Source organism: Urocampus carinirostris, chromosome 10 (assembly GCF_059441175.1).
Source record: "Urocampus carinirostris isolate Australia breed hairy pipefish chromosome 10, RoL_Ucar_1.0, whole genome shotgun sequence".
Classification (NCBI taxonomy): Eukaryota; Metazoa; Chordata; class Actinopteri; order Syngnathiformes; family Syngnathidae; genus Urocampus; species Urocampus carinirostris.
The window spans coordinates 27,302,634-27,326,921 of record NC_142358.1 but is presented as its reverse complement, the minus strand read 5'-3'; the positions used below and the strand labels follow the sequence as shown (position 1 = coordinate 27,326,921).

At 39.8% G+C, this 24,288-nt stretch overlaps 1 protein-coding gene and 1 non-coding gene across 5 annotated transcripts in view; one reads left to right on the top strand and one right to left on the bottom strand.

Annotated features, from left to right (window-relative positions):
- usp2a (ubiquitin specific peptidase 2a) overlaps positions 1-24,288 on the top strand; it is a 74,237-nt gene that overhangs the window by 22,589 nt on the left and 27,360 nt on the right. For 2 of the 4 annotated variants that reach the window (XM_088346514.1, XM_088346512.1), the window contains exons 1-2: positions 7,425-7,725; positions 10,016-10,787. In XM_088346514.1, the coding sequence (XP_088202640.1) occupies positions 10,077-10,787 (711 nt within the window). In that variant the 5' untranslated portion in view covers positions 7,425-7,725; positions 10,016-10,076. Of the gene's footprint in view, positions 1-7,424; positions 7,726-10,015; positions 10,788-18,826; positions 19,270-24,288 lie in introns of those variants that run through there. The other 2 variants (XM_088346513.1, XM_088346515.1) reach the window with 2 other exon arrangements.
- Positions 20,326-20,397, bottom strand: trnap-agg (transfer RNA proline (anticodon AGG)). The gene has a single exon. It is a non-coding gene; the product is annotated as a tRNA-Pro (tRNA).

Here is a 24,288-nt window from a genome sequence, read left to right as displayed (position 1 = left end):
AATATAAAAGGTTAATGTCATGATTACTGATGTGATTCACTTGTGCCTGCTCGTTTGGCGCCAACTGCCGTGGGTTCTGATTGGCTCCCTGTCACTATTTGAACCCAGTCCTGTCAATCCCCTGTTGTCAGTCTGTCTGCAAACTTCTGTGTATACAAGGCAAGCCTTTTTCAACCCTGACTCCCCCCCTGTCCCATTTTTGCTCCCGTTTGTCTTGGGCTACGACCTGTTTTTATCTTGACTGCGTCTGCCAACCCGTCCCGGCTTACAACCCTATTTTTGACCTCGACGACGTCTACTCTCTCGTCTTGGCTTACGTCTCGTTTACGACCCCTACAGCGCTTTGCTCTCCCAGTCCCGGCTACCGACCAGTTTTTCCGTTCCTAACACCGCCACCGCTACGGAAGACCCACTTCCGTATTCGGATAACAATCCGATTGCGAGAGCGACTTGCTTCCCGCGTCAAGTGAGCATCGGATCGCGGGCGCTGCCCTTCCTCTTTCTTTCAATAAAATTTTGAGAAAACGTTACGTGATTGGGTCTACCCTGTGTGCTGGTCGTGACAGTTAAAATGGTCAAAAGGGCGAAAAAGGAGCAAGTAGTAACAGATACTTAACATTTAAGAAAATAAATTACATGTAATAATAAAATAGCACTTCTGTTTACGCCCTTATTTTAAACGTACCCACACGATTGCCAGAGCAATTATTTTAGGCTGACTTGACTAAACGATTACAGCACACAGTGACAGTAATTGGAGGACTTTCCCCAGCATGCTTTGCTGTCATGACAAGTTGTGACTGTTAAATGCCTCTTTAATGTGCAATTCTGTACAAACTGGGTGAAAAATAGAGTTTTGCTTGTCGTTGTGCGTTGAATTATTTTTACTGCGTGACATCCTTGAAGTGCAATTGACGCTATAACGGGCCATTTGTAATGAGTTATTAATCAGGAGATTTGTTGAGCAATAGGTTCTACATTTGTGCCATGACTGTGTGCCATGAAAGGATGATATCATCATTTCAAAATGTATCAGTGAACCAAAGGAATTCAATATGAGGGTTAGAGTAACAGCCTACACATGACATGTCAAGAATATCCCGATTACTCATGTGCCGGGAGCATGAAAAACTGTCGATCCCGCAAACAAACAAAAAATCCCATCCCGGCACTGGTGGTAAACATCTCAACTAAGCTGTTGAATTACTGCTGGTGGAAAGAAATGCTTGCGGTTTTGAAAGACTCAGTCAGTCAGTGAAACCTCATACCATCTGTTCTTTGCCAAGGAATTACTCTTGCCTTCTGCTCAAGACAGCCTTCTCCAAAACTGTCAATCATTTGACAATCCACAGTTGCCAATAAGTGAACAGTTTTTATACAGTTAGTTGCACCCATTCTTTAAACGGCATCATTAATATAGTAACAAACAGTGTTCATTTTACCTCTGAAAAGTGATGGGTCCCAGGGACTCGCATGGCCAAAACCTATGGGTCCCAACAGAGATCTATGGGTCCCCAAAATTTAGTGTTATCGCGGTTGAAATTGTAAATCGGCGACTAACATATAATATAAATCTATATATTCATTCAGTTTTAATCTTCACAGTTTATTGGTAATACAAATCAGTTATCGCTTCAAGATTTTTCATTTCACAACAGTATTGTACATTATACAAAATATTATTGCTGAAACAATTATATTAATCTATATTTTCATTCAGTTTTAATCATCAGTTAATTGGTAATACAAATCAGTTATCACTTTAGATTTTTCAGTTAACAGTATTGTACACTATATAAAAAATATTGCTGAAATATTTATATATTCTTGCAGTTTTAATCATCACAATTAATTGGTAATACAAAGCAGTTATCACTTCAAATTTTTCAGTTCATATATTCTTTGTGGTTTGCTTTCCCGCCACAGTTGCAATCCCTTCTCAAGGTCCAATCCATTATCATCCTCCTCATAGCGTAACCAGGAATATAATTTAGTCCATTTTGGCAGAAAAGTCCTTTTCTTTCTCAGAGTATTCTTTTGTTTATTTTCTTTCGTCGAATCGTTCGCTTCAAAACACATGTTTTCCTTGCCTTCGCGGTCTTCTGAAGAATTTCTCCGCCGTTTTTTTGTGCCGGAATTATTGCCGTTGTTACCACTTTCTGTGTTATGTTTCGCCTTATTACCGACACTGAAGAAATTACCAATTTTTTGTTGATTTGCACCTAATACCAACTGTTTTTTAAAGGCATACTTCTCTTTCACTCGACAACCGCCACAACAATAACGTCATCTCGAAGCAACGAGATCTCGTTTGCCGAGATTGGCGCGAGACCAAAACAACAATGGCGGATCTGCCTTACGAAAAGTTTGGAGTGCGGTAAATCTTTGTTTTTAAAAAAAAAAGTAATCGGGTAATAATGACAATTTGGTGTCAAAAACGTCGCTTCCCGGGGACGCACGTTGATTTGACCCAATGCGTCCCCAGCAAAAATTATGCGTCCCTGGGCAAATGAGAACACTGAACAAATTACAGCTCAATAGAAACTAAAATGAACATTAAAGGTAGCCTCAAGATCGTAGATCGAATAGTATGAGGTAGAGGTAAAAGCTTGTGCCCGTGCTTAAAATGTCAATCTTTAAGTCGGGCTGGCTTCTCTCTTGCCGTTTTTTTTTTCTTTTTTCCTTTCGTAGAGGATCTACACATCATGTACTTTTGTTTACTAATGTAATTATTTAGATAAAGAAAATGTTTACCAATTATCATTGTAAACTCTAAATAAGTCAGGACCAGAACGGAAACAGGGCGCCATGGCAACTGTGACAAACTCACCAAATCCAAAGAAATTTCCATCCTCTGTGTTTGGGTAAAAGACGCGCGGCTTCCTTCTTCCACCTCCCTCACGTCAGACGTTATTTCCACTTCCTGCCAATAGCTTACAAGCGTTACAAACTTCATTTTCATTTCATTTCATTTCATTTTCCTTCTGCTTTTTGGCCAAATATTTTACTATTTGCTTCTTGTAATCTTCTGAATAGGATTTTCTTATCGGTGCCATTTTGTTCAGTTTAACTGAACGTTGCCAAACTTTCAATGCCGAACCGTTCATTTTGTGCTGCGCTTGCAGTGCACACTTGATTTGAGGCACTCTGCGCCAAGTAAACCCCAAGCTGCGCACAACCGAAATAAAACTTCGTGTTTACTTTGGCGACAAATTAAAGCTTAGGGTTTATTTTGGGCTCAGTTATCAATTTAAGTTAATCTGTCCGGTTTGGGTTTGGGTTCGGGTCGCGTCGGACTGAATTTTTGAGGCCCCTCTGGAATGAAATTAGCAATGCAATATGCTACTACTTTAAACCCCCTGTGCACCGACATAAACACAAAAACAATGGTCGCTATGGAAACTACCAAGTAGCGCAACATTGGAGTGGGAACTAGAATTCCAAAGTATCCAAAGCGTGCGCCTGTGTGTTGTTTCCTTGGCGACTCCCCTTTTGAGAGGGAAATCCTTAGCGTTTATCACTTCTCCTGATGTCCGCAATCTCAGCATTCTCACCAACCCGCCTCACTTACTCGTGTCTCAACTTTTAACCATGAAGCACGACTTAGATTAATGGGTTAAGATGTTACCCATGAACAATGTTATTTGGTTTGCTATTTTGTAAGAAAATTACCGCAGTGCTCACTTTTTCACCAGATGTTCTTGTCATTAACAGTGTTTGGAGTGACGTGTTACAAAGAGACGTGTTCCTGAAACACCATTTCCATAGTCCTAAGTACTGTAACACATTGTTGACAGCAGCTTGGTAGCCTAAATGGTAGGGCGCCCGCTCCGAGACTAGGAGGTCTCTGGTTCAAGCCTCGGCCGAGTCATACCTAAGACTTACAACATTGGTACTCATTGCCTCCCTGCTTGGCGCTCGGCATTAAGGGTTGGAATTGGGGGGCTTGGTCACCTAATGACTAAAATGGCTGTGCCCTGTTTGGCTGCGGCTGCATCGGCTCGCTACAGTTTAACTGTACGGGTCAGGTGTATCGATATTTCGTTCTGTGTGCATGGTTACAAAGAATGACAATAAAAGTAAATTCTATTCTAATTCTATTGTGTAACTCAACTCTTGTTGCTATGTGCTGCGTTACTCCACTACTATCCAAAAACCGACCATGAATTACAATGTCTACTGTATGTTTCCTTTAACCGTTCTTCTATTGGTCACAGAGTAACTTACAACTCACAATCCGCCAGGAAAACTACGCCGTATACTATTAACGAGTAGAAGTGTTTATATCTACCTACAAACCCTAACTGAATTGTTACGGTGGCGCTGTCTCAAGCACAGAGTACAAGAATGTGTATTTTCTCCATACTAATATTCTGATGTTCTCACTAGATAGATAGATAGATAGATAGATAGATACTTTATTCATCCCCTAAGGGAAATTCACATATATATATACATACATTTTAAGCCATATTTTGAAGAAAATACTGAAATCATGCACCTTTTTGGGAAGGGTTTTGGTTTTACATGAACAACAAAATCAATGGCGCTGATGTGAACACAGAATTTAGGATAAAAGAGGACTGAATTTTAGTCTTTTTATTCGTAAAATTGTCTTTGCAATACAGTACACCATACCTGGTGAAGAAAAAGGGAAAATGTCTCAGACATAACCCAGAAATAGAGATGGAAATCTTCGAGTGATTTGAAGCCCAGAGACAAAATTGATATGAGTGTTCTAACCCGAATACTTTTAAAATAGAGAACTTCTGTAATTTCCCGACCGTAGGGCAGACCATGTTAATAGGCGCAGTCTCCGTAATTCTGTGTTTATCACAACACAGGGCACACCGCACAATTTGGCGCGAGAGCCCTCTGCTCGCGGGAGTGCTACAACAACATAGACGAGCATACAAGTGTGCGTATTTAGAAATACAACGGAAGCAAAGCTAAGTTGGTGTATTTAAGTATTAGCTACAAAGTAAAACACAAGAATAAAACCAAATGGGAAAAATAAAGAAGACCTGGTATTAACCAGTTTGGCAGTCACATTTTGTTTTACCAGGAATCCATATAAAGTTAATCAATCCAAATCAAATCCTCGTCCTGTGTTTCTGACCATAACAGCTTTGCTAAATCTCTATTAAAAGGTTCACTTTCTTTACTTTGGGAAAGCTCAAACCGTCCCCAGCAGACATGTTAGCCCAAGTGTCGACAATCCAGTCTTTTTATTATAATCCACAGGAAGTTTCTGCACCACAATAATCCATGTCTGGGTGGAAAAATGATATAGATTCATGAAACGAAAGGACTAAGACGATAACAATAACTTACAAATGGCTAGATACGCTAAGGCGTTAGCGTCCATGAGTGCTTCCGCAAAAAATCAATTGCGCGTGACGTCAACCGTAGTCCTGGCCCGGATAGAAAAATGACACTGATTCATGAAACGAAAGCACCAAGCTGACAACAATAACTTACAAATTTCTAGATACGCTACGGCATCAGCGTCCATGAGTGCTTTCGCAAACAATGCATTGCGTGTGACATCACGTGTTCTCTTCTGCTGGTGGGAAACTCGTGCCTGTCACGCGGGAGAAGGCACAGGAGATCACATAGACGTCGCATTTAGATGGAAATGTGAACGATCTAACAAAAACATTGGATAACCTAATAATGCTGTAAGTCTTGACTCGGCCAAGGCTCGAACTTGTGACCTCCCAGTCTGGGGGGCGGGTGCCAAACCTAGGGCCATAGAGCTTGTCTGTACAAAAGGCACGCCGCAAAATTTGACGAAAATCTGAGACTCCTATGCGCGCTTTATGGTTGTGAAAATACTGTAGTAACCATAACTAATTACTTATTTTCAGTAACATGCCCAAAACAGGTTATTAACGTGTCAATCGGCACACTCAATTTAAGGCAATGTCCCTGCCTGCACATGTGTGTTTTGGCCTGCCGTGAATGTTAACGTATCCCCATAATGCCGCCTGCCTCCCTACTCCATTTCTGAATTATTGATTAACGTTTGGTCGGAGAGAAAGCCGAAGAAACAGCGAAGTAGCGAGAAAGCGTAAGGGATTCCCTGAAGGAGAGAAATTGCCCCGAGTAGAAGTACTGCAGGTATGCTTACGGAGTAGGCAAGCTGCCAGAAGAGAGAAAAAACACAACGAAACAGTATGCTGCACTAAAAGTCCAGGGTTCATATATAAGAAATAGGAACCTGCCGCACTGAACTCAACACCAGACACTTTAATTTATTCAAATGTTGCTACGCTTGGAGCTTACCTGGGATCAGAACAATAAGTAGTGACTGGCTTGCCTTACCTCAAGGGAACTTTGACCTTTTCCTATTGAAGCTCTGGGCTTATGCCAGAAACTGGAAATTGGCTGCACTACAACAGAATAATATTGGAAATGAGTAGATTTGTTTTTTATGGATTTACGTTGGTTTTCCCTTATTTGGTTATTTAAACATAAGAAATAATCTAAAAAGATAGGGTGTTCTGCATTTGAATGCTAAGGCTGACCGATACCACATTTTTGAATACTAAAATACTTCTTTGAAAATACATCAATAATACTTCGACTGAAATACTAAAAAAAATACCAATATATAATACTCTAATGAAAAAAAAATATGGGAGAAATTTTACTCCAAAAATACTACTACAATAGGTTTACAACTGAATTACTGCAAATTATACCTATAGCAATACTACATAAATTCTCCTATGGAAATATCACAAAAATACTACAAAAATAAAATTAAAGTAACACTGTACTTCAAAAAATACTACAGAAATACTCCAGATATACAACAAACTTTGTTATATGGAAATACTAAAAAATACTACAGAGATAGTACAAAAATACTAAAAAAAATAAAACTGCCCACTGCCCGAGGATTGCTGGGATGGGCTCCAGCACCCCCGCAACCCTACTGAGGGATAAGCGGTGCAGCTAATGAGAGACAATTTTATCATTTTCTAACAATATGAGGTTTGAACAATTTTTGTTGACGTGCATTCACAACAAAAATGTTGTTCCATGTTCCATATTTCCGATAAAAATCCCGTAAAAAAAAGTGCAACAGAAAATAGAATTTGTTTTGTATTTTTTTGCGGTTTGAACAATTTTATTGACACTATTAACAGCAAATAAACAATGTGAGGTTTGAACAATTTTTCTCGATAATTTTAGCAGCAATTAAGCATATTCACAATTGTTTTGTATTTCCGAATTTAGCCAGCGGGGTGCACGATGGCTTTAACGTTGCCTTTCGTTTCTTTGCATCGGGCACACTCTGAACTAAAACTGTCTTCACGCGTCACCCATTTTGCTCCAATTTACAGTTTTAATCTGCACGAACGACTAAATACGTGCATCGTTGATCTTCATCATTACGTCATGCGAAAGTGTATCAGAAGTGAATTGTGATCGCCGCCGTGAATTTAAAGTCCTGCTCCTAAATCAACCGCCGGTGCAGCTGGACAAGAAAATAACCTCCGATAACGCGAGAGAGCTGTGGTTTTGTGTCGTCGCATTAAGACGTCAAGCCATTCTGTGGGAGTTTGCGCTGTGGCACGTTTGAGAGTGACGCAACGAGGGGGCGTGTGTCCCGGGGGCTCACTCCACCACTGTGACGCACGCCTCGGGATCCCTGCAGGAATGGAGACCTTGAAATGAAATTCATTAGTGTTTAAAAAGCGGAGGACAATGTGTGTAAGTGGCCATTAAGTCATAAAATGTAAAGCTTTTGGGGGAGATTGTGTATTTTTAAGGGATCACGTGGGGGGGTGGGGACACTCCGTCCATGCTAATGCTCGATCCTTGTTTTTTTTTTTTCTGATTTCTTTTTTTTTTTTTGCAAAAAGCTAATAAGTGTTTTTGAAAATGTTAAAAAATAAAAATAAGCAAGTCAGGTCAAGTCACATTTATTTGTATAGCACTTTATCACAACAAGTCTCAAAGGGCTGCACAGAGCGCAACAACAACAACAACAACAAAAATAACCAGTAAAATATAACATCAGCTATATAAAATACTTTTGTAATAACGGGATTTTTTTAAGCAAAATATGGAATCCAAATGCCAAATATGATTACATAAATGATAATAATATTTTAATGTAAAGTTCATACTCAGGTAAATACTAAGAGGGAGCTAGCTAGCTAGTTTAAAAAGTAAAAGCCATCTGAATACCCAGACCCAAAACTAAATGGCTAGCTAGAAAGGATCTAGCTTGATAACTAGAAAAAAAGACAAAATGTTAGCTCGGTAACATGTAAGAAAGTCTAAAAAGCTAGCACAACTGATATTGGTTATCTTTTACTCAAACCGAAAACTAACAGGGCAGGAAATAAAATTAGGTTATCAGCAACTCCTTTAAAAGGAACATAAAAACTTAAATAGATTCCAGATTTTCAACAATAAATAAATAAAAATATCAATACAACCAACATCTCATCTCATCTCATCAGCCGTACCGCTTATCCTCATTAGGGTCGCGGGGGGGGGGGGGCTGGAGCCCATCCCAGCCATCTCCGGGCAGTGGGCAGGGGACACCCTGAACTGGTTGCCAGCCAATCGCAGGGCACACAGGGACAGACAACTCATTCGCTCATTCACACCTAGGGACAATTTGGACCGGCCAATTCACCTGAAATGCATGTTTTTGGAACGTGGGAGGAAACCGGAGTGCCCGGAGGAAACCCACGCAAGCACGGGGAGAACATACAAACTCCGCACAGGATGTCTGGAGCTGGATTTGAACCCACGACAGGTTCCCATGACATGAACTGTGCCGCACAAGCGCTAACCACTGCGCCGCCGTGCTGCCCTACAACCAACATGACTTGAATTAAATTAAAACAAAAAGTGGATCAAAATTTTAACACAGTTATGAAATGTGTTGGCACTCCTGTCTTACAGCCAAATTGACCACCTAATGTTATGGTAACAGCTAATCACTCAGCTTTTCACTTTACCATGCTTTTAATGCTCTTTCCCAAAACGTTTGCCAGACCCTGGTTTAGCCAATCAGAATGCAGAACACCTTGCATGATAAAAAGCAACACCATAAAAGGTGAACTGTGTTGTAGTGAGGGATTACTGTACTTAAATTGAGCCAAACAATGTCAGCATTTTGAGAACCAGTTCGTGGCGCAGCGTTTTGAGAAACTCTGGCTTAAAGGAGTTATACGGAATTCATTAGTCTCTGCGGCCATCTCCTGGCTAAAAGCTAAGATCACAGCCTCAGTCAGCTTATTTGACAATGCGTGTGCAAGTACTTATATTCCTTAGATACACTTAAATAAGCTCTTCTTTTTTCATCTTTCTAGGGGCTGTGGGTTGACGTTTAGATTATAATTAGGCCTTTTCTCACTTTCACCATTTCCATACTACACTAACAAATAGAAACAATATAAAAACTGCACGATCAAGCATGAAGTCATTCACCTTCCACCTCCGTCCCTCCATTTCTCCTACCTAATGTGGTCCGTCTCAAACAGCTTTGCTTATAGTCAAATAAAAGCAAACAGAAACAGTGGGGAAAAACATAAGGGCTCTTTGAACTCAGGTGTACTTAATGGAGAAAATGTTCTACTTTTAACTTTTCTCGGACACCTCAAATACCGCATGCCACTTGTAGGTAAATATGTTACGTCAGGATTTGAAGGTATTTCTTAGTAACTGTGATTTTTTTTTGACGAGGGTATTGAATTGTATGTTATGATGGTATCGGTAAGTGGTATAGCAGATACTATTGAAGATTAAGGTATTGTATTGGTCTGAAAAATGTGGTATTACAGATCTCAAATTTTCGATATGGTCTTCTTAAAACATACCCTGGAAGAGGAAAAAATAGTGCTTTTGAGCCAAATTATTTGTTAGCATATCAAGAAATTTGTCTCGCGGCATAGCAGTTCAAGCAACTCTGGCTTAAACGGTCAAGTTTTTGTTGTTGGAGATGAGCCAAAAAGCTAACTATTCTTTTTCCTCTCCGCTGCAGTCGATGCAGTGTTCCGCAGGCCCTCTTTCCCTGTGGCTGAGAACCCAGCAGCACCAGCATCATGTCCCACGTGTCCTCCACTGCCAAGCGATACGCTGGCCCGTCCTACACCAGCCACTACAGCTCCTACAGCTCGTCCCTCACCCCAAGCCTTAGCTCCTACGGGGAGCGGAACCGCTTGTCCTCCTACAAATCCCCCACCTCGTCTACCTCTTCCTCAGGTTACGCCTCTTCCAGCTACCAGAGCAGCTCCACTGGCCGCACTCGCAACTACAGCACCTCCTTGGACCCGGACCGGGGACGGGTCATCCCACGGACTGACATCCTTGGAAATAGCAACAACCGCCGCAGTGAAAGCCTTAGCAGAAACCCTGTCAAGAGCTATGCAGGCTCTGGACTTAGCGGCGGGTCTGCCTACACCTCGTACAGTTCTTACTCTTCCCCCTCAGTGCAGTCCAGCTACCTCTTCTCCTCACCGGTGGCCTCCAGAATGTCGCTCAACCGACGGAAATCGGTATCCCAGAGTGACTTAACCAAGGACTTGGCTGCTTTGGGCATCAACGACACGAGCGCCAGTTCCTCGACCAGTCCTTCTTCCTCTTCCAGCACCATGAGGAATTATCGCACTCGGACCGGTGAGGTGGCTAACACGTACGGCACGGGCCTGCCTCGGAGCACTACGACTCAGGAGGCGCTCTCGTGGAGCTCCAGTAACGGTAGCAGCAACACCAGATCTCACAATTCTTCAGCGTGGGAGCCAAGCACAAGTGGGGTATGTACACTCAGATTTTTTAAAATTCAAGTAATGCATTTAAGTATATGTATTTACGCTACTTTTCAAAGGCTTGGAGTCACTTAGAAATGTCCTTAATTTGAAGGGAAGGCACTGTCTTTTTCAATAACGATTACATGAAACTAATCGCAAGTACACGCCATACATTGTTTACATGATAAAATTCATATTTTAGCTGCAAATGTCTGTTTTCAATGCAATATCTACACAGGTGTAGGGGCCCTTTTCCAGCAACCAGCATTCCAATTTTCTAATAGTTAATGTGTTTGCTAACTGTGCTATAAGGCTAATTGATGATTGGAAACCCTTGTGCAATGATGTTAGCACAGCCGAAAACAGTATACCTCAGGCATGTCTAAAATCCAGCCCGTGATCAAATTTTAACTGGCCTGTGGCTTGTCATAAAATTCATGTTATTGATCGCTAGTCATGTTGACCGCAGTAGAAAATAAATTTGTACAAAAAATTAAAAAATGATCACAATTTCATCAGATAATGGCAGTGGCGCTTTGACCACCTTTCTATGACCATTTTAGCCAACGATATTTTCGACATTGCAATTGTAAAAAATATTAACCAAAAAAAAAAGAAAGTTGACTGTGAGGGCCACGGACGGCTTCCAGGGTAGGTGGAAAATAGTCTTTTTTTCACCGAAACCTGAAACAACTGCGTCTACCTAAAGAGACAGTATATTCTATCAAGAGGCCCTGCCAGATGAAACATAGTGACTATAAAAAGCTAACTGGAAACAAACACAGCAAAAGATAAAGTAACTGGAAGCTGTTTTAACGGTACAGAAGCGCTTTTTCACGAGACCCTGCTAGTCAAATGAAATGCTACAAAGGCGAGCTACGATGTCGCAACGCTGATTGCCAAGCACTGCTTTTCACGGAGGGTGAATTTATTAAAGATTACCATAGAATGCCAGCCTGAATAGTCGGCTGTCTCACATTTTCAGTTTACCAAATCTGGCCCACCTTCTGGAAAATTTTGGACATCCCTGATTTAGCTTTTTTGCAAAGCTAGAAAAATGAACTTTCTTTGAGTTAGTCAAGTATATGGAGCATCGCGTTTGTAGGTGTGATTACATTTTCTAAACGGAGAGAAAAAGAGAACGTTCATGTGATAGCCGACGGTCTATTCTTGTTTTAAGTAATAGAGTGGAGGATATTACTTTCGAAAAATTGCCAAAAAAATGAAATCACTTTGACACGATCAAAAGGCCATGGCTTACTGGAAAGTTATCCTCTGGTCTGATGAGACAAAGATAAACTTATTTGGGTTGGATGGTGTAAAGCATGTGTGGAGGCAACTAGGTGAGATGTACAAACCTGTCAAGCATAGTGTTGGTAATGTCATGGTTTGGGGCTGTATGATTGCAAATGGAGTTGGGGAGTTGCATTTCAATAAGATAAACATGAGCTCAAGCATGTACCGTGAAATACTGGGGCTGAAAATGACGCCCTTCCTCCAGAAACTGGGTCGCAGGGCAATGTTCCAGCCTGACAATGACCCCCGGATAAACTTCTATGAGGACCAAGGCTTTTCTAAAGGAGCTAAGGGCAAAAGGGGATGGACTGGCCAAGCATATTTTCAGATCTAAATCCAATAAAACATGTTTGGGGCTTCCTTAGGCGTAAAGTGGAGAAGCACAAGATCTTGAATATCCCCCAGCTCAATCACGTTGTCATGGATGAGTGGAAGAGCATTCCAGTGGCAATTTGTGAGGCTCTGGTAAAATCCCTGGCCAGGAAGATTTAAGTGGTTCTGCAAATCATGGTGGCTACACAAAATATTGAACTTCAAGAACTTTTACTTTAGGGTGTACTCTCTTTTTTGAACCAGGGGTTTAGCTACTAATAGTTATATGAGGGTTTTTTTAAAGTGGAGATAAATTTACACTGCTGTATAAGCTGTACTCAGACTTTTATAGTGTCAAAGCAATGTTTCTTCAGTGTTCAAATAAACATAATGATAAAATCTCTGCAGAAATAGGAGGGGTGTACTCACTTTTGTGTCATACTGTTTAGTAATGGACAGCAGTTAGAGGGACCAACTATTTAAGGTAGCAAACAAAGTATTTCAATATATTTCAAGAGGAAATGACACAACAGAGAAACTTCGAAAAAAAAATACCCATAAAACCAATGAGTCTGAGTACAATATAACAACAATATTCAGAGAGATTGCATAAATAAAAAAGGCAGTTCACACCGTTTTGTAAGACCACCACAAGGTTAGTCTCACATGTGTAATAATAGCGTCGTAACAATCGTTCTGGACAAAAGGACAAATAATTGGTTTCATGATTCTTTGGTCACACGCTTTAATTTACTAAGGCATGTGTTTGCACTAGCAGTATCTATTATTGCCACTTGGTGGGAGTACTGCGCTTTGCACACCTCTCTGCTTCCTTTACTTCAAAATAGTGTTGACAGTCTTAAAAGAGAGATATTTTTACATTGATTTCTTTTCTTCTTTTTTTTGCTTTCTTTTGCTGCTTGAGACTAAATAAATGTTTTCATCTATTTATCTATCTGCGACGCCTTAAGCTAATCAGTGTCACACAACACAACTCAAATCAGTGGCATCGCCAGACATAGGTCTCAGGAGATGCATATCAAATGCATTGGGGGGGCACAACCTTTATAACCTCCAAAATATATGCCCCAGTATATATACATGTTTAACACAACCCGCAGCATATCCAGCGACAGCTTACAACAGCCTTCATTATTTAAAACAAGAGGCAGCTAGCTTCCTTCTAGACGCTTTTTCCTCTTTTGATAGGTCAATAGATATCTTTTCCTTGGATATACTGTGTTGTTGACTTTAAATATGTTGAGTATATAAAAGATTCAAATTGTTTTTTTTTTGTATTATGTTTTTTTTTGTGTGTGATTATTTTAAGTTATGTCTCCAGTGTTTCTCAGGGATGTGTTTGTCGATTAGGTTTTTTTTAACTGTTTAGTTTATTCTTTATTTTGCAGTTTATATGTTGTTTATTTGTGGTTGCAATGAAAAGTCATTAATTTAAAAAGAGATTTTGTTATGTCACGCAGGGATTCCTGTTGCTTGACTTTAAAGTTGGTTTGTATAAAAAGGTCCAAATTTGAAATAAGTTAAAAGTTCAATGGAGAGTAAAATGATAGATGATATAATAATTAAGGAGAACAACACATTAAAACATGTCAGTTCATTTTCTGTATAATATTACATTATCATTGGTAATATATATGGTATATATCCTGGTATATATCCTGCTTTCTTGTTCTTTTTATTCCTTTTTTCTTTTCCTTTATTTTCTTTTGTTTCCTTTCCCTATTTACTTGTTTTTTTCTTTTTCTTTTTTTCCTATTTTATACCCCTGCTTTTTGTTTTTCTCACTCCTAACATTTTTTTACTTTCTTTTTTGTTTCTTATTTCATATCCTTCTATCTCTTTTCTCTTGCTTTTTCTTTTTTTTCTGTTTTTTCTTCTTTATTTCCTTTGTTTCTTTTTTCATTGTTTTTTTTCTCTTTGTTTATTTATTTTTCCCCTTTTTGAATCATTTTGTGCATAATGATACATAATACTTGGTAATAAATGGATTAAGCAACAAAAACAATCTTGTGAGCCGAAAGAGACTGCTCTTTTTATTGATTTGAGGGATGCGTTTCAATTTTGGGCCGATAGACAAAACAAAATAGAATAGAATGGCCTTTATTGTCAAAATACATTAGTACAAAGAAATTGGAGACCTCTTTGGTCCATGCATTTTAAGTATTACTATTATTATCTATTTCTTTTTTGCCACAAATGTTTAACTTATTGTGAAAAGATTCCTCTTTATAAGTAAAATGAATGTTTTAATTTTTTTCCGGTAAAATGGGTTAAATAATGGAGAACTAAATGTCACATCAGACATTTAGTGACAATGACAAATAACAGATTCGTAAATGCAGTTTTACACCGGAACCAAATCACCACACTATGCAAACTCAACAGAGAGCATTTGGTTTGCGTTTATTGAAAAAAAACAAACCATAACTTTGGATAGAAATCAACTATAGACCTGCTTCATTTTTCGACTTCATTTATTTATATAATCTACCGCTGGCCGGATTAAATCATTCAGGGGGCCATACCAAATGACATGCCTAGAGTGTTTCCTTAGTAGGGAAGTGTCACGAGACCGGACCAGATCAGAGGCAGGAGGCAGGAAGGGTGAACTCATTCGCGTTAACGATCAGTTACTTTTATTAAGGAAATAAAAATCGTCCAACACTCAGGGACAAAAACAAAAACAGGCTTACAGGCAAACAGGAACTCAGACTAGGAATACTCACAAAACAGGCTTTTACTCAGAACGGGCAAGTACAGGTTTCCTCAAGTCAAGCAGAACAGAATAATGCAAAGTAATGCAATGAACCCGCAACGGGCAATCCCCAAAACCCGCCCTTAAGAAGCACACACGCAAATTATAAAATCTGCTACAGCCGGTGCCAAGGGGGCGGGGCCAGCCGGTGGCCACGCCGACCATGCTGGACATGACAGGAGGGTTATTACCAATCTTTGAGACCAATACCAAACACTGAAAGTAAAGGTAAACATTCCCCACCCAGACTCAATAATTATTCCTTTTGAAGAAGTTATTTTAAATCCAATTATAATATTTTGTTTTCTGTTATTTATTATCTATTTGGTTTCTATTTTTTACTTCCTAATTGTAGAATGGCCAATAGAGGACAGCTGTCAGCTATCTACCACTGTCCCAAGTAAACTACATTAGAATAAGACTGGAATTGACATACATACTTTATACTCTTGCTCAACCACTCCTGGTCTTTAGTTTAGTCTCTATTTTGTACAGTGTAAAGTACAATCGAATGACGTATTTTTGAATAGATACCCCAATATATATTATTTTTGATCACATCGTACTGTTAACTGTCAAGAAGTTCCGCATGATCAAATCTGTTGTTGTGTTTGTAGTCATTGGTAATACATTCTGTGCAGGTATTTACTCACTGAGAGTATTAACCCCTTAAGTTCTTTATAATTTATTGCATCAAAAATAAGCATTTAATATTTGGACATCAGAATCCAATATTTCGTACTGTATACACCATTCTGTTCCCGGAGAATTACACAGAAGACTCCATTCTGTGCTGGGAGTCTCCCACACATTCCCTTGAACTCTCACAAGTGTTTGAACAGCATCTGTCAGCATTTCATCTCTTGAGTAAAGGTCCGTTGGCAGTGCTCACAAAGTAGGCTGAATTCTGTTGTTTTCTAATTCAGTTGAGAAAATACAAAGCTATTACTGCCTGTATCAATTTCAGACATTTTCTTACAAATTTTTGGCGGATGTCGACTTAGTTTTTCAGCTCCGCTAAAGTTTAAGCACACAAATAAAATGTTAGATTGTACGATATCGACCATGCCGCCATCTTGATACTAGCTGTCAACTGAAAATAACATCTCGGGTAGGCTTTCGAGAACTTGTAATTTTCGGTGGACCGTAGAAGCAAAGTAGCAACTACATGAGATGGATGAAAGAAAGATTCTTTACTCATATTCTACTTACTCAATATTTAAGAAATTGGTTGGACCCGCGAAGCCCCAAAAAATATCATGTTGGGAAATCTTTAGAGTTTTCACTGGGTACTCGGATTTCTTCCCGCATACCAAAAAAATGCAGGTCATGTTGATTGATGACTCTAAAATTATCCCTTGAAATCAGTGTGTGGGTGAAAGGTTGCTTTTTTTTCGGTGTGCACTGTGATTGGCTGGCCACCAGTCCAGGCAGCCCACTACCCCATTATCCCTTCCGACCCTAGTGAGGATAATTGGCTGGACAATGAACTAGTATACATCAGAAAGTGTGTTTTATCTGAAGTTGAAATATAAAGCTAGGCCTTGTTATTGATGGATGTCATGCCAAGATTTCTTATTCAGTTCTTGTTTGTTATTTGACCCAATGAGACCTAACACCTAGTCCAAGTATCACTTCTCAGAATACAAAGTATGGTCAAAACATAGTTTTTGCAGAAGTGATAGTGGTTTGGGGCAGCATGGCGGCGCAGTGGTTAGCGCGTGTGCAGCACAGTTCTGAGGTCATGAGATCGAACCTCCAGTGTGGAGTTTGCATGTTCTCCCCGTGCTTGCATGGGCTTCCTACAGGCACTCCGGTTTTCTCCCACCTTCCTAAAACATGCATGTCAGGTTAGTTGGCCGGTCCAAATTGTCCCTAGGTGTGAATGAGCGAGTGAGTTGTCTGTCCATGTGTGCCCTGCGATTGGCTAGCAACCAGTCCAGGGTGTCCCCTGCCCACTGCCCAAATATAACTGGTATGGGCTCCAGCACCCCCGCAACCCTACTGAGGATAAGCGGTGCAGATAATGAATGGATAGATGGATAGTAGTGGTTGGCAATTGACAAGTCTTGTTATTGAGAACCAAATAAATATAAATATTGAAGAGGTTGAACATTTATGAATCTTTCCCAACCGTAGGGTAGCCGGGGGACGGGAAATGTCATCAGTCTTAACATGGCCTTTTCCGGTTTTGATTGCAAGGGTTGGATTAATGCTTGGATTTTCAGTTCTCATCTGTGCACTAAGAGGTTGCACAACTTGATGAGCGTGGATTCAACATCACCTAGTGGATGATGATGTCACTGTTTTGGGGGGGGACATGTTTTCAATGTGCACTTGATGCAATCTTACTGTTACAATATTTTCAAGTCTAATGAAAAAACATCTGGTGTGCTTCCTGGTACAGGTAGCATTGGCTTTGCTTCTCGGCCAACTTCAGAATAGTCCTTTACGGTTGGAATTGTGTTTGCAAATAATAATTGATTTGTTTTTTAAGTGTGATAGAATACTTTGTCTCTTCACTTCCAGTGGGCTATAAAATGTTAATAATGGTGTTTTTTTACATCTATTTACTGGTCTAGTATGCTTTCATGTCCATTGCGCCTATCTGCTTTTATCAGAGCTGTAGGAATAGGCTGAGTGGGGTGCATGAGAGTGACATAATACTTGTCCGCGCAGGATATTTTTTAAATTTCTATTTGTCTGTGTGGCATGAAAATGGTGAAAGTAAGAAAAGACCTTCTCCTAGTAGAGTCCGAAGGCCAAGTTGAACCTCAAGAAAGATGAAAAAAAGTTTATTGGAGCGTGTCTAAAAATGCACATGAGCAGGGTGAGGCTGCAATGATGACACAAGTCAGGAGATGGTGGCAGAAAGTAAGATGGTGGCAGTTGGTATAATTTTGTCTGGCTAGGTTCTCGTTAGCGTTGGGGCTACTAGAGGCTTTCATGTTTTGTTTGCTCGCAGTTTGGTGCATTTGCTCAGCCGTGTGTTTTGTGACCGGCTAGCCTGGCGTAGGTTCTGTTTCTTCCGTTTTCCTTGGTTTGTTTTTCGCGTTTGTTGCCATACCTCTTGCTGCTTTCCGTTGTTGGTTCCTGTTTAGCATGGCTGCTCACTGCATGTTTTATCCGCCGAGGCTCTGTCCGCTTTTCATTGACCGGTCTCGATTAGCCCGCCGTCGCTACCTCTCCATGTATTTTTTAAGCCAGTTAGCCCCTTAATGGCTGCTGTTGTACCTTCGTGGGTATGTTTACTTGTCCCTTGGGGACAAATAAAGTGATTTTATTGATTGATTGATTCCTGCATCCAACTGCGACACAACGCCTAGCAATTCTACAAAAAAGCTGCCAAAACTTAACTTAAACACTCTTCGACTATTTAAAACAATATGGCGACTACGTGCCGTTGGTTCTCATTTGACGTCACATCTTGGGAAGTCAAAAACGAGACAGGTTTTCTTTAAAATCTATTATCTCACAGAAAAATTGGGATATACCAATGAAATATATAGAGATTTTGTGCAACTATGTACTATTTGCTTACATTTGGCATGTTTAAGAATTTGGGAATACCTTCATTATCAGTTGATGCTCGCCTCTGACGTAGATAGCTTGGCTGGAGGCGGGCGCTGACGTATGTAGTGGGCGGGGCCTTCTCCCTGGACGATATAGCGGTGGCTCAAGCGTGCTGTTTAAATGATGATGGTACGCTATTAGGTAGACACTACAGTGATATAACTCCTAAACAGTTTTTTCTAGCGTTATTTCTATGACATTTTTTTTCCACAATCCCCTCGCATTTGTTATCGCCGTTGAGAGGAGGTGATTTATTTGTCGGCGTTTTTCAGTTTTAATGAATGACGGAGAGCGTGTCACGCAGGACGCAGCGACAGAACAGGGAGCGCGTATAAAATTAGCGGCACCCATTCTGCTCTCCATTCTTTCTTCAAAATGCCGAGCATGAGACAAACGTATACGGTGACCGTTCCCGAAGAACCTCCGGCAGCTGCCTTTCCCTTTCTTAAGCAAGAAATGAGGAGGAAAAGCAGCATGTCGGGCTCGGTCCTCGTCTCGGCGTTCGTCGGGCTCCTCATTAACCAAGCCAAGGTAGGGTACATTGATGTTACGTCACGTATATAAACCGCCGGTTCTATTTTCTTTAAATCGGCACTTCTATTATAACACAAGTTTTCATTCTATTTGTGGTGTGTGTGCGTTAGGTCGTTATTGATAAAAAGTCACGTTGGGAAGAGTGCCGGTGTGTTGTGCATTTTGTGGAAAAACATGGTGTCAGGTTAAACGTTGGAGTGAGTCATTTTCAAGAGATAAGCCGCTCTCTTAAGCCGCTGTACGCCAATGTGCCAGGCGCTCGCAATAGGCCCGCACTAGCAGGTCACTGCTTACATAACCAGGCTTAATTCTCACTATAGGCTCGACTACAACTGCTCTTGCTACACTGGACTGGTCTTTAAAAAACGGCAGCGAAATAGGCACGCTTCATTGTAATGTTGTTAATCAAATCAAATTTTGAATTGTATTTTTATTTATTATGCATTACAAATAAATGAAAGAATAACGTTTATTTGTATATTATTTGCACACAAAGAATACAAAAAATAACCGCAGAATAATACAAGAACAAATGCATAATATCCGTATCCTATTTTATCCATCTAACTGTCATCCCTTATTCGTCAGTAGGGTCGCGGGTGTGCTGGAGCCAATGCTAGCTGCCTTCAGGCAGTGGGCACGGGACACCCTGAACTGGTTGCCAGCCAGTCTACTAATACTAGTCTGCATTTGTATTTATATAGCGCTTTTCAAGTCAATAAACATCTCCCAAAGCTTCATACTTTCCCTTTTACTAAGTGACATTAGAAATTCCGTGTCTTGCCCATGGACACTTTGACATATAACACGGATGAGCCGGGAATCGAACCTGCCATCTCTTGATCCCAAGACGTTTACCTCCTGAGCCATTGTCGCCCGAGGGTCTTGCAGAAAATATATCAACATTGCTTGATGATTCAATTACCACTAACTCATAAATCAAGCATGAGAACGAAGAGCACAATTTCTAAAAATTGATGGCCTTTATTCGTCTGATGACGAACTTTAAAACAGGAGGTTGAATAAAGATTTTATCAACACTAACCCAATAAAGGGCTCGTTCGGGAATTGAACCCGAGACCTCTTGCACCCTAAGCAAGAATCATACCTCTAGACCATCGAGCCACATGAGTCTAATTTTCATTAACCCCTTACATACGCGAGCAATAGTGTTTGGGTTAATTCGAAACCAAACATTCGTTTTTTATTTTTTAACGGTTATAAACTACTTTACAAACAGTTGGTCTGGACAGTGCAAGGGTCTTAGTGTGCTCTGTGATGTGTCTGTTCCCTTGCCATGTGTTTTTTTGTACTTGCTGTTATTGGTCATGGTCACTAAATGCCTGATGTGACATTTAGTTTTCCAGTATTGTCCTTACATTGTTATATTACTGTAAATAAATTGTCCATATACACAGTTTCATTTGGGAACAACGAATGAAAAATAAACCCAAAATTGTCGCAAGATATGTTTTCACAGTTTAATGTGTTCAATACGGGTTGTGATGTCCCTAGGGAAGAAGCTGTCTCTGAGTCTGTCCTACCAGAGGGAAACAGGTCAAAGAGATAGTGGCCGATATGGGAATGGTCTTTTATGTTAATGGCTATGCTACGGTATCGCAAGTTGGCAAAGTCTAGACTGGGCAGAGAACAGCCGATGATCTTTTGGGCTGTGTTAATAATTCTCTGTATCTTCTTCCTGTCCTTGCCTACCTCCCAGTATACCACACGGTGATGCTCTATGTTGAAATGCTTTCCATTGCGGCTTTGTAGAGGAAACTCAGCAACTTGCGTTCCAGGTTATTCCTCCTGAGGACCCTCAACGGGTTCTTCTTACTTCTTATATGGAGCACTTTCAAATATCTGGAAGAGTTGGGGTTTTAGTTGCACCTTAATACGGTAAATATATAGTAGTCAAATAAAGAGAGGATTCAGTAACCTCAGAGTTGTGCTGTGAATGTTATGTGCCAGCTTCTGTTACGTAACATGAAATCATATTAGCATGGACTCTGGAACTTGCCAGAGATTTCAGCTTGCTTGGCACGTTTAATGTTTTGTTGTCAGCGTCCACCTGCTCCCCCGCCCCGTCAAACGCCTTCTTGTCCTTCACTCTTCCCTCCCCTTGTCCACAACCGGCATGGCAGCAAAACGTGCCCCGGCTTCCCTCTACCGTGTTTGTGTGTGTGCACTTCTATCTGAGACATGTGTGACTACATTGGTGAGGGTGTGCATGGAATCAGTTTATGTTTGTTTCTGAACACGTGCAGCAGGACCAATGGCACACCAGCGCAAAAGAGAACTCCACTATTGTGCAAGAGACCCTGTGAGGAGTAAATCTTACTTGCCCTAACATGTAATCTCATACTCTTAACAAATAAACTATACTGTAATACACAGTCATGTACAAAAACTACTACACTCTCGCATCCATACTGCTGTATTCTCATACACATACTACTATGCTGTCACACAGAAACTACTAAACTCTCACGTATAGTCTTATAGTCTCACACACACTATTATACACTCACGTATTCCACTAACTAGAGGTCAGAAACTTTTTGACACAAAGAGTGATAATTAGGAACATATATACATTATATAATTCTTTTTTTTTGAGGGAGAGCGAGAGAGCCATATAGTATTTTAAGGACAAATTTCAGCAAAACAGCCAAACCCACTCTGCAGACAAAATCAAAATTTTCAGCGCATTTGATTTCACTGTCTGATGATTTATTAAAATCAATAAAATAAGAAAAATACCACAGCCTGTGTCCAATTAAACCACTTTAAACTTGCTCTCGCTTAAGATCGTTGAAGCTCATTTTTACCTTCAGTTTTTCATAAATAATAGTTTCAAACAAGGTACAAGCAGAGCTATTTTGTAAAAATGTAACAAAATACTGCAAACAAGGACACTGACTTATTTTACCTTTGCTGCAGAGGGTGCTGTGTGCATAGCTCCCACACCTGTCCATAATGGAAAATGAAAATCACCCGAATCTGGGTGCTTTCCAAAATGTCCTTATTGAAGGGTCAGTCTAATTAGGGACATGTGTGGGTGATTGGACACACCTGTCACCAGGGTTGAGTAGGGTTACTTTAAGTTGATTACTTTCAATTACTTATGGATTACTCCAATACCAAATATGATAATAAAAGACAAAAGAAACTAAATATGAATAAAATGATGACTCACAACACGTGGTAAGCTTTCTCTCCTGGCTTTGATCTCTTTGATCTCCGGCAAAACTAACATAAAATGCGACAGAAATAAAATGAAAATAAATCCAAACAGCTTGTCAACATCATTTTTGCCGTTCCATGTATTCCATTACTCCCCAAGCCTGCACAGAATTTAGTAATTTTATTCATATTTAGTTTCTTTTGAAAAAAAAAGGTATTTATTATTGATTACTTGTAATTGGATTATTATGTAACTAATGCATGAGTAATTTAAGAGTATGTATTCTTATGAGTTGCTTATGCGACGTAAAAAAGGCATTCTTGGTACTTCCATAATCCCGGTTAATTAATTTATTTATTTGTACTTTTTTGCATGAGGTTTTAGGAAAAACTATAGACCATTTGCTCATTTTTGTCGAGGGTTATGTCAGAAGTTCGCCAATTTTTTGTTTTGTTTGTTTTTTGCTTTTTGCTATGACTTCTTTATTCTATGACAATCAGTAACTTGTTTTGTGTTTGCTTGAAAGGGGGGCTATGTCTGAAAGCTTGTCATCGTCTGACTATGATCAGCAGTTACTTATTTTCGTCACAATTTATAATTAAAACAATGATAAAACATTGGACTTTCATTGGGATTTTATTTGTTATTTGATGCAAAAAATATTTTAAACCAGATGTCTCCAACATGGTGCCCGCCGGAGCCAGGTAGTGCCCGAAGAACACCTGAGTAGCCTTGCAGACAAGTTCTGAAAATAGCTCACAATTGATGAGTCATTGTGATTTTTTGGGAAATTTGATTTTCAAATGGTATGATGTTTTACTGCTTGACTGAAACCATTTAACTTAACTTCTAATAATTATAACCTTGTGATAGCATAGTAACAATATAGTAATAACACTATAAGTTGGAAATGTAGATAATGCGAACTGGCAGCCCTCAGCTTCAAAAAGATTGATGAACCCTGTATTAAAGGGTCTTTGAGGACTGGATAAACTGAAAGTTAATACAACTATTTCAGGGCTGACACGAGTGCTTGAAATCCTTGAAAATGCTTGAATGTTTATGTTGTTTTCAAAGTTGAAAAGTACTTAATTTTGGGGTAAAATGCTTGTAAATTTTTACAATTGTTGCCCTGTTTCTCAAGTCTGCTTAAAAATGACTCCAACACTGATCTCTGGTGGTTTCGCTTTGCTATCACATTTCTTCTCTTGTGATTAACGGCAGCTGGTCTTAGTGTTTTTAGTATTGCTCAATCAAACTGCATCGGCGCCTAAGAAGACAGTGGCATGCCACCCCAAAACAGGGCACTATGAAACGTAAATTATTTTCTTAAGGTTACGATTAACTATCGATTATCAGCATTTAATATGGGCTTTGCAAAAAAGTAAAGTAGCGTTTCCCAGTTTAATTTTGTAACGGGAATAACTTCTTGCAACTGAAACTGTAATCTGCATATTACTGTAATTTTTACTCAATGGCGAGAGATTTGTCTCCAAAACATTATTCCCGATTTAGCCAAGATTTATTCATCATCCAAAAATCATCTTGTTAAATGCACACACAAGATTAACAAATGTGGATCTACAAAATACATGATCAACACTGGGTTTCTTCTTTTTATTTAACTGGAAACATTGGAAAAATGGCTTTGAAAGTCCTTAAAAGGTGCTTGAATTTAGCCTTGAAAAAGGTGTAGAAACCCTGGGTTTGCGAGCCACCACATATCGTCACTGAAAAATAATTTTGCTGCTAGAAATGAAACCCCCACTTACCCGTTAAGCAATATTGGAGTCAAAAGTTCACATTTTGTAGTCAATGTTCAAATAGGT